This window comes from Suricata suricatta, chromosome 2 (genome assembly GCF_006229205.1).
Source record: "Suricata suricatta isolate VVHF042 chromosome 2, meerkat_22Aug2017_6uvM2_HiC, whole genome shotgun sequence".
Classification (NCBI taxonomy): domain Eukaryota; kingdom Metazoa; phylum Chordata; class Mammalia; order Carnivora; family Herpestidae; genus Suricata; species Suricata suricatta.
Genome location: NC_043701.1, coordinates 94812646 through 94824318, shown reverse-complemented (window position 1 = coordinate 94824318; position 11673 = coordinate 94812646). Strand labels below are relative to the sequence as shown.

Genomic DNA, 11673 nt, shown 5'->3' with positions numbered 1-11673 from the left:
AGGATTTTTTAGACTTAATTATCAAGAATGAAAATAATTATCACAGAAATTCAAAAATAAAACAACTTTGTAAAAAGTAGATTAAAAAATATCAAGTCTCTATTTTGATCTTGGCTAATGATTTGTCTATAAAGCCAACCAACTGCTTTCTGAAGTGGACTGAGAAAGCAGAAACATGTATTTTATGGCATTAAAACTTTTATAATAGGACTCCATTTTAAATTAAAACTATATTTCTTAAAGTTCAAATTCTAATGAGGATTAGAGCTACAGATACCCAATTTTAAACTAATCTTATTTGCTTAGATACCCAATTTTAAGCTAATCACTATTGTCCTGACCTCATTCATTGAGTCCTTCCTTTACTTCAAATAGTTTATTAGGACCTACCAAGTGCCAGGCATTGGAGACACAGAAACAACGGTCAGTTTCTCTCCTAAGGAGGTCCCAGATGGGTGTGGAAATGGGACATGAACAAGGATTCAGAGGCCTAGGCATGGGATACTCTGGAGAGGATTTGTCTGCCATATGAAAGAGCCTGAAGGCAGTGGGAGCCATAGAAGATTCATAGTAGAAAGGTAAAATGTAGACAAAGATTTGAAATGATGGAGACTGGTTAGGAAGCACATAGAATGTAGGATGCTTCAGGCTTTCTCCACTGTAGCGGCATCGTATTAAAAGGAGAAGATATATTTGAGATATAAATATGGACCAAGAATTGATGTTTTAAAAAAATTTTCCATTTTCCTTTAAGCACCTCACTAGTCTCGCCCATTTACTTATCATCTTACAACTACCTTACAACTCTTTTCTTCCTAGCTGTGAGACTTTGATAACCTAAATAGTAAAGGAGAAAATAGTTCCTATTCCTGTTATCAGCTTGGAAATCCTAACATGTCTCCCCCCATTTTCAGAGGAGCTAAACCATAGTGAAGATTGTGAAATGCCTTAAGTGGATGTAGAAAGAAAAATTAATAAGTTTAATGTCATCTTATTAAAATGGCCTGTTTTCACTCTAATATATGATAGCAGCCCGTCCTAGTCTCTCTCAGGACAATTTCTTGCTCTTTCTTTTTTCTTCTTTTTATCATGTCTGTATATATCATAACATCATAACATTTATGTATGATAAAATATGTGTCATGTAATAAAATCTACATAACATCATTCTCATACATATACATCTATATACACATATAAGCACATGCATACATATGTATTTGTCTTCTTCAATTAGAATGTAAGCATAATGAGAGCAGGGATTTTGTTTTGCTCTCTGCTCTATTTCTAGTGGCTTAGGCAGAGCCTTTCATATCTCATCATCAAACTTCTGTGTGAAGAGACACAGTCTCCTTGGATGGCTTACTCAAAGAAGACTAACAAGAAGAAGGGCTGTTCTGCCCTGAATGAGATGGTGACCAGGGAATACACCAAAGGCATTCACAAGTGCATCCATGGCATCGGCTTTAAGAACCATGCCCCTCAGGCACTCAAAAGAGTGCCTGGAAATTTGCCATAAACAAGAAGGGAACTCCAGATGTGTGCAATGACACCAGGCTTAACAGAGCTTTCTCAGGGAAATGAATACTATATCTGTATTTGGTTGTCTAGAACACATGAGGATGAAGATTCACTAAACAAGTACTCTACGTACATAACCTATGTACCTGCCACAGCTTTCAAAAGTCTATAGACAGTAAATATGGATGAAAACTAACTGCTGATTGTCAAATAAAGCTATAAAACTGCAATAAACAAAATAAAACAAAACAAAAAACAGCAAAACATCTGCCTGAAGAAAGAATAGAAGTTATATGCCTTTAGCCTATTATATATTGGAAATGCTCTAAGTAACCAATACTGCTAGACATGGCTAATCATTGTAAATATTTAACAGCTGAAGGACTGTTTACTTTAGTAAAGATCATGGAGAAAAAATAATATGAATATAGTAAACAATATAGAACATCAAGCTATAATAGAGTAGTTCCAAGCAATTAAGAATGTCACAAGCCCTATGATGATCAACAGTCTGACTCATGTACCATGATTTTGTCCCTTCTAACACTTGTGGCTGAACAGGTAACCAGCTCCTTAGTTGATTAGTCTCTTATTCTTTCTCTCTCATAATCACAAGTCATACACATCTGTTACACATTGGAGATCCTGAAGGAGGCAGAGTTACATTCCAGTTTACTTCCATAAAGCCACACTCTTCTCTTCATTCTCACTATGATATGAAACTAACTATTATAAGGTGTATTTAAGATGACTTGAAAGTGTTTGGGGGCTTCCACAGAGGAATGCTTTGACCCTGCCTTCAATTCACAAATTAGTATCCTCTCACCTGTAGTTGTTCTATGCTAGTAACATTGTTGCAGGGCAAGACCCAGGAATCCCCACAGAAGGAATCTGTGAAAGTCCTGTTTTATGTAACAGTCACAGTGAATATATAACATAGAGCAACATCCAGAAACTTTTGAAGAAGGTAGGAGGCAACATAATGGAGTTGAAATCTCATCTCTTCTATGTATTAGCTAGGTGATTTGGAACAAATTATTCATCTTCATTGTGCTTCCTCATTTCTAAAATAGGACAATAATTCTAGCTCTCTCATAGTATTAATATGAAGATTAAATTAATATGGTGAATCATTTATATTAGTGCATGATATAGAATAAGAGGTACCAACAGTTTATTAAACTATGTGAGTTCTTTCCACTACACTTATATGAATTCTTTAGGATATAATTGGGAAAGTACATCTTTAGAGATTAACAATTAGGTCACCTACTTAAGCTCAGTATTTAATTGTTCAAATAAAATGCAAAATGAATCCTCATAAAATATTTTTCTGTGGCTTCTTTTATTTTACAATCAACATACAGCTTACAGAATATATTTCACCTATAGTTAGAGAAGATATACAGGGCTTAGCATTCTCATGCTGGCAAAACTCTCAATTTATAGACTTAGGCTGTAACAGGGACTAATTTTGAGGACCTAGAAGGACTAACCATATACAGTGCAGATTTGGTTATTGATGTTGTAGGTTACTAAATGAATATGTAAACAGACTATTTCCTTATGTCAGGTAAGGTAAGATTCAATAATATTACAAGTAACACCATTTTTATACCAGTTACTCAATGAGACTTACAAAACCAGCACAAAGACATCATTTAAATGACAGAATGCTATATGTATAACAGGCATTATCAAGGGGGATGCTTTGAGCATCTGAACTTATTAAGTACAAACAAGAGAAAGTCTACATAAGAAGGCAAATAATTTATTATTTTTCAGGAAAACTGATGGTCCTATTTGTTAAAGTCTAAAGAAGCTGAGATCAAAACATTACTCTCTGACACACAGCCAGTGAACAGTAAAGTGACTGTGGCGGGCTGGTGCTGGTGAACAAAATGAAGAATTTAACACCCAGCTATTTGTACCTAGAGAAGCCAAATTTCACAGGTGGGCAGAAAAAGCTCTAAACTGTTGAACAACAAAGGCCAGGTTATCTCAAATACTTTATTTGCTTTGAGGAAGGTTCATTCAAAATGATGAACAGGAAAATTGTAAAGGCAATATAGTATTGCTATATCATGATATTTCTCATGCCTCATAAAAAAAATCAAACTGGAAGGAAAACTGATTATCATATATATCTTGTTATTGCTTATATTAAAGCCTATTCAAAGATATCCCTTACTTTCCTAAATAATATCTCCTGATTCTCCTTAATAATTCATTAAAATTAAAATAATTCCCAAATAATTCATTAAAATATCTCCTGATTTCCCTCAATAATTCATTAATATTATTAACTGATTTTGTTTTCAGTCTAATCAAGGCTTAATTAGCTTACCAGTTGTATATGTTCATGAATAAACAATTTATGTTTAAAACTTAAACTTTGGAAAAAATTATAGCTGGTGAAATTATTGAGATAATTCTTTTATATCTGATCAGTCCTATTTTTTAGAGCCCTATATAAATGGTTCTATTACTTGAAGATGTGGTATGCTCCAAACAAAAAAAGAGGTTACAAGATTAAGTCAACTTTTATCAAATGTGAATGGACAAAAAAAAAAAAATCACAGCCAAATTGGTTCATTGGGCAATTTTTTCAGGTTTATACTAAATAGAGAAATACCTTTATTTTTCTTTTGAAAGAAGACTCTGTTATTATCTAATAAATATAGTAGAACTTGATTTTTCAGTTCATCTGTTTTTTACAAAGATTAAAGAGATTGCTAGGGAAAAAATGAAGCCTTGTCTTGGACTGAACAAAATAATCAATCTGATGACAAAACTAAGAAGAACTTACATTTTCATTCTTTCATTCACTCAACAAGTATGTAGTTAGTACATAGCTAGCATTTCCATAACTAAAATGAGAGCAAAAGTACCTTTCTTATAACCTTTAATGTTGTTTCTGGGTTGGGAGCAAGGTAGAAAGACAGTAAAACAAACAAATACATAATATATTAGGGGTGCTAGAATATTTTCTTAAAAAAGATGCAGGTAAAGAACTAAATAGTGTTGATAAAGAGGACAGTGAAGGTCTTTTCGATAAGATGATATTTGTATAGACATCTGGAAGAACTAAGAGAGAGGGAATCAGAAATATATTTCATGGAACCACATTCCAGGCAGAGGACAGTGAGTTCAGGATTGGAGGTAAGATCATACATGGTACATCCAAGCTATCGCAAGAAGCAACCAAGTGTTACTGTAACAAAGTGAGAGAGGGAAAGAGAATTAGGAGGTAAAGTCAGGAGGTCATGAGAATCTTGGAAGCCATGTAAAGACTTGGCCTTCAATCTGAGATAGATGAAAAGCCATGTAGAGTTTTTCTGAGGAGTGATAGAGGGGAGTGGTACACCCAAGGCACATTTTAAAAAGGTGAGCCTGGCTGCACTTTGAAGTAGAGAAGCCAGTTTAACAGGCATTCAAGAGTTCAAGCAAAACATGGCATGAACCACTCCATGGCAGTGGAGGGGGTAACTGGACTCATGGAATGTGAGAGAAACAGAAATCACGGATGCCACCAAGTGTTACCCTGAACTACTCAAGAATGGCTGACCACAAAGTGAGATGAGGAAGCAGGTCTGAGGGAGAAAACTGGACATTTGGTTTTGAGCACATTAAGGGTTTGCCTTTAAATATACAGTGGGTATGCCAAAGAAGCAGTTTGCTTTGTTCTCTGGAGATCAGAGAAGAGGTCAGGACTGGAGTTGTTAGCAAACAACTGGTATTTAAAACCCAAGACTGCATTAGTCCACCTGAAGACTCAGTATTTATCTAGAAAAGAAAGTTCAGGTATAACTTGTTTTGAGTTTCAGTTTTAAGGATTATTCCTCCTGTCTCTTGAGTCGTCAGTTTCTCTCCTCTCTACTATACCATTTTAAGTGCATATTGATGCATGTTGTAATACCTCTCATCTTCTATTTCTCTCTCTCCTTAATAGCAAAAGTCCTTGGAAGAGTTGTCCATTCTTGCTGTCTGCAATTCTCCTCACCTGTGATTCCACTGGGATAAAATAATTGATGTTTCTCTGGGGAAGCAGATTTACTCATGCTATTTTCTTTTCATATACATGCATATCAAAATGCTGTTACATAGGCATAGTTTTAAGAGAACTATTTTTAATCCAGCCATAACAGAATCATTGAAAAGTATATGGTTGAAACTCTTTTGCTTCTTCCCTCACTTCTGCATTTCTTCCCTTAAAGATAGTCAACATTCCTATAGGCCTAAACTTCAGCTAAAATGCTGTGAAACAAATGATAGTGTTTCTCCTCCAGTAGTACTTTAATTTACTGAAATATTTTTGGGTAAAATAATATGAAATTTGCTTCAAAATAATCTTATTAGGGAAGGAGATAAACTGAGCAGGGGAAGCTGGCCCTGAGTTGATAGTTGATGAAGCCTGGTGATAGGAGTGTGGCCATTCCTTATACCATTCTCTCTGCTTCTGTATGTGTTTGAAAATTTCCAAATATAAAATGAAAAAAGAAAAGAAACCTACTGTCACTACTTTCTCTTAATCCAAAGAAATCCATTATAATGGTGAAATTTCAGATAATTTGTTAACAGGTGAAGGAGCTATTTTGGGGCACAGGAATTTTCCCAAATCATAACCACTTCTTCTGGTTTCTTATACAGCACAAAAACTTTTCATATACAGCACAACTTTTTTTTTTAATCAGGAAATGTCTTGGTTGCTTTAAGATAGAATTAATTTGGATGTTTATTGTGCAAATAATTTGGGAGACTGGACTTTTAAAAATGAAGCCTGATTCTCTTAGATATCCTCTTACTTTAGGTAAGCATAAAGAAATCTAAGAATACCTATGATATATGTTCTAAGGTAAAATAATATTATAGTTACAAAATAATGCTAATCCAGCTGATTGCTATTTAAAAGAATAGTTAATTATGCACGGAAGGTAAAATTTCATTGCAATAATAGTTAACACCTTTTTTTAAATAAAAGTAATTTCTGAAATTTGTCACTCTTATATTGCCATATAAAAATTTAAGTAAAAAAGATTTTTAACCTTGCAAAGTGAGCAAATGTAGAAACAACAGTGTTGCTACATTAGCTCTTCAAATATTAACCACTAAGTATTCTTTAGTGTTTTCCAGTTACTCATTAACTATTTTATACTGTTATTGTTTCTCCAATTGTCGGTGATTTCCACCAGGGAAAGTTGAAAAACATTTTTGTAGATTAGAAAAATGGTCAAATTTTATTAACAACATCCCTTTGCTAGCCATATATTCATATTAAAAATCCATTATGTATTTGGGACCTATAAATCCTACTTCAAAAATTAAACCCAAAGTTATGTTGTTGTGCAGTTTATAGTTCCTTGTGTATGCCTTTATGGCCCTAAACATTTCCTTGGTGTAAACTACTGAACAAGGGAAAAAGATTTCTTTTGTAACTGATACCTAAATTTCTATTCTGCTTTAAGCATCTAATTTGCACTGTGAAGACATATAATTTGAGACTTGTAGCTCTATCATGGAAGTACAACAGTTTATGCTGATCTCTAATTTTCTGAGTTGTACTGGCTATAATTTAAATTTTTTGCATGATTTTAACTGCAGTGCAAGCCAATATACATCAGAAACCTTTGTATATTGACAGAGACTAGGAAAAGGATGTCTTGTTCTGATTTCAGATAAGCATTCCCTTTTCACAACTGCAGGTGCAAGGGAGCCCATTCATGGCATATGCTTCAAACCAGTTCTAGTCACTGGATGAAAATACAATGCTATTACATGAGAACTTGACTGATCTTTACAAGCAAATGAAAAAAAATTTTTTTAATGTTTATATATTTTTGAGAGAGACAGCGAGAGAGAGAGCGAGCAAGTGGGGGAGGAACAAAGCAAGAGGGGGGCACAGAATCTGAAGAAGGCTCCAGGCTCCAGCTTTCAGCACAGAGCCTGATGCAGGGCTCAAATGCAGGAACTTTGAGATGGTGACCTGAGCTGAAGTTGGACACTTAGCCAACTGAGCCACCCAGGTGCCCATGAATATTTTAAAATTATTGTCATTAGTAGTAAATCCTATAGGCAAGTAGCACTGTTTTCTTTGTCAATGTATTTGGGACAAAATATACTCTGTTGACACAGTCTTGGTCATTTTACGTGTGTGTGTGTGTGTGTGTGTGTGTGTGTGTGTGTGTGTACTAAATCTAGAAAAATACTTTATCATCTATTAATAGAAGATGGAATTATACCTGGTGGAAAATCTGTTGAAATCAGTGCATGTTCTACTGAAGAGATAATTGATAATGTTGCTATTTCCTTTGCTTTAAATTTCACTTATTTTGAAATAAACATAGAAACCAAAATATAACTACAAGATAAATATTTACTCTAATTCTCTCATTTCACATAACTGGGTAAATTTCCTTTTGAAACAAATATTAGACAATGATATGTCCAACAAATGAGTGAAACTAGCTGAATGTTTCCATTATAAACTCTTATAAAGTTATGACTTGATCGTTTTTGTTAGCTTCAGATAGAAACATGGCACATCAATTTAATGTATAAAACAAAATTTTAGTCTAAAAAACAATTACAAGCCTACTGCAACAGCAGAGGTCAGAGAAAGGCTCTACCAGAATTTAAAGGCTTGATGACCAATCACAATATACAGTAAATTTTAAAAAATGGCACTAATAATTGCATTGGCAAAATAAGTGTTTGGCCTATATTAAAACCAAGAAGGACTCCTCCCTAATTGGTGATTAGTACTATTACTTACAGTATGTTTTACTGTTTGTGAACAATCCAGTACAGCCACCTTAAATTTGCACGTAATTCAAAAGTGCCACACCTCTTCTTCCACTATTTGACCTTAGCATCCTTGTGATTTAAATAGGAAGGTGCATCTTCACTTGTAAAATAAGGACAATATACTTTATAAAGAAGTATCATTTCCAAATCAAGGCAATTCTGATGTGGCTTGCCTGGATTAAATGGTATTAATCCTGGTCTAAATTTCTGTCTCTGGGTCTCAGTCTCTGGGGCTGATCTCACTGAGGATCAATCAGCTAGGACTTTTTTTTTTTAAGCTGAAAACAAAAATGGTGATGTAAAGAATATTCCTAGTGTGTTTAATTCATTCCAGTTGAGCACTCTGGTAGAAGCAACTTGTATGCAGCCATCTTCTCATGGACTCAAAACCAGAAAACTCACTCCCCTTATACCAATGTATCCTCAGCCTTGAAGCAAATGCGCAAGTAAGTGGTTAGCAGATCCACATGCAGAAATATTGGGGGCATCTTCAAAGAAGACTTAAAGGAGAATGCCTTCAAGGATGGAGCAGAACCCCTAAATTGGCTTATGTAAAGGTGACCTTTCACTCCTCCAAACTTCCATTCTGTTACTGCTTGCCCCCAACCCGGGAGCAGCACAGAGTCTTCGCGTACTTAGTTATTGCTGTCACCCTGGGGTGGAAACACTTCACACCTGGCCTCCCTCAGGCCGCCTGAGCAGAGAACGCTGCCACACACCCGCCCTTCTGAAGTTCTCAGAACAAGGAGGCCGACACTGGGCCACTTACCTGGCCGGGATGTGCTTCATCACAGCCCAAGACCTTTGGGGAAGAGAAGAAAACAAAAGAAAACAAAATAACTTACCACTATGGCCCAGTCCAAGAACAACTAAAAACAGCCAGGCCGCCCGAAGGAATGGGGCAGGACCTGGCCGGCAGCTTTGCAGGCAGACAAATGCGGCAGTAAAAAAAGCCGGGGCGGAGCCGCACATAATGCAAAGCAGCCCGCACCGCGCCCGCCGCCTGGCTGCTCTCCGGATGCGCGCTGGCGACTCCCGGGCGCACCTCAGGGCCCGCGGGCCAAGTGTCGCTAAAACGTTTCCCGAAGGCCCAGCAGGCGGACCCCGCGTCTCGTAGCAAGTGGTGCAGGTACGCTGGCCCGAGCACCGCTTGGCATCTCAGGGCCCCCGGGGCCCTGTCAGCTCTGCTCCGCGGTCCAGCAATCTCCGCGAGAAGCACCTCCTCTGACGGTCAATGGCCCGGGGCGGCGACGCGAGCGAAGGCTCCGCAGCCCGCTCTGGGACAAAGAAAAGAGCTTTTGTTTCTCTCCAGCCGATGGGGCTTCTGCTGCATAAATCAGCTTACTGAACAGCCAAACAGAATCAAACCCAAACAAAGCCCGAAGCCTGGGGGAAAAACCAGCCTAAAGTACTATCACTGGGTGATGCTGCATCTGTGGGAGGGGACGCCGGCGAGGCCGAGGGGGGAAAAGTCGATGGCGCATCAATCAGCGCGAGCTTCTTCCACAGGTGGGCAGAGAGGCCAACTCCACTTAGTTACAGCTTTGCAGCCTCGTCAGCTGAGCAGCGGGCAAAGTCAGTAAGGCAGCGTCCGGGCTAGCGAGGGAGGAAGCTCAGGGTGCCAGCAGCTGGGGGAGAAGGCTCCGGTAGCACCCTAGAAGCCCCCGCCGGCGCCCGCGGACACTGAGCGAGGCACAGCAGCTCCCCGCTTCGCCGGGAGTGGAGCGCACGGCCTCTAGCCCTGGAGAGGAGGTTCCACGAGGGTGCAGTAGCCCGGCCTTGCGGGGCGGGAGCTTCGTACCCTAGTCCTTCTGGCCCCGATGCGCGCCTCAGGCGTCCCACCGTCCAAAACCCGGGCAGCTGGCGCACTCTGGGGTGCACCCTACGAGCAGGCGAGGGGAGGAGGAGCAGGGGTCCCGCTCCGGTCCCCGGGTTGGGGGTGGGGGGGGGCTCCCGAAGTGCTGATAGCTGGAGCGCTCGGGGCCGCGAGTTGCTAGGAAACCGCCCCACGCTACCCTGCGCCTCGCCCCGGCCGCCTGCAGGCGCAGCGGCGGCTCCGGAGGCAGCGGCAAGCAACAGCTCCGAGCAGCGTGGGCGGGACATTGGTGAGGCATGAAGTCACCGCGGCCCACACTCGCTCTTTGTTTTGCTCATTCCAGCTCTTTTTCTCCCCCTTGGCTCTGATAGTTGCCATTCCCATCGTTCACAAGAGCTCCCGATGCGTAGCTGCGCAACAAGAATCACTCTCCCTGTTTCCTTCCTCCCTCCTCGCGGAACCCCCAACGCTCCCCTAGCCGGTGTGGAGACTTGCTAAGTACTAATGGCAGCTGCGCTCAAATCCTAGTCTCTCACCCGTGCACTCTGCGCTTCTTTGTTCCGAGATACTCACTGCCCGGCAGCTGCAGCATACAAAGTGGAGCACAGGGGCCTCTCCCTGCCCCCAACAGCCTCTGTTCCGCGGGTGCGCTCTGCCAACTTTGCTTGCAGATTTAGGAGCTCACCATTCACCCCACCCAAGACCATCCGGCATCTTCCCAACACTTGGAGATGTGGGCCACTCCGTAAAGGCTGTACCCGGAGCTGCCAGCTGAAAAATTTCGCGCTTCCTTCTCCTCTCGGAGCTCAGCCCTTGGCTGGACAGCCTTGCTGTTCCGGGATCTTGTGGTGGCTCTGGGTTTTTGCTAGTTACAGTGGGTCTTTTGACTTTAAGCGTCACCTTTCAAATAAACGGAACAAAGAAGTAACGAAGTGCAGCGAACGAAGCAGGAGAGAGACGCTAAGGAAGAAGATGAGAGAGGGCATTTCTGCCTGCTTGTAGTTCAGAAATTTAAGTGCAAAAAGGGAGCGGGTATTAAACTGGGCGACTGTCAGAGAAGCCGCGCGCCTCCTTGGATCCGGTCACTACCACTCTAGACGAAGGGAGGGAACCCAGTACCCCGGATTGAAAACAAGGCGCTGTTTTCGATCTGAGACAGTGTGATGGTTTTCTTTTTCCTCTAGGGGCAGGAGTGGTTCCCTGTGGTAAAGTCTGACCTCTCATTTTTCCACTAGCAGTCTGCTCAACGTCTTTCATAGAGCACCCGCCCATTACAGGCATCAGACCAGTCCAGCCAGGTCAAGGTGAAATATGTGGGAGTTTCCCCTCCTCATTTGTTTAATAGTTTCCATCTCCATATTTGGAGTAAAAAAACAAGTAGGAGGCTTTCTCTCTTTCTCTCTCTCTCTCTCTCTTTTTTTTTTTTCTAATTGTTAACTGAGTGAATGGAAAGTACCTGGTTAATAAGCCACAACATTAAAAACTCCCCCTTTTCAGGTGTGGACTGCACTACTTTGGGACCCACAGAATTA

General features: G+C 40.1%; 1 protein-coding gene across 2 annotated transcripts in view; it reads right to left on the bottom strand.

The window, feature by feature from the left end:
• Window positions 1-10465, bottom strand: part of ITGB8 (integrin subunit beta 8) — an 83300-nt gene extending 72835 nt beyond the window's left edge. For both annotated transcript variants that reach the window (XM_029929805.1, XM_029929813.1), the window contains exon 1: window positions 9171-10465. In XM_029929805.1, the coding sequence (XP_029785665.1) occupies window positions 9171-9297 (127 nt within the window). In that variant the 5' untranslated portion in view covers window positions 9298-10465. The remainder of the gene's footprint in view (window positions 1-9170) is intronic.
• Window positions 10466-11673: the final 1208 nt, after the last annotated feature.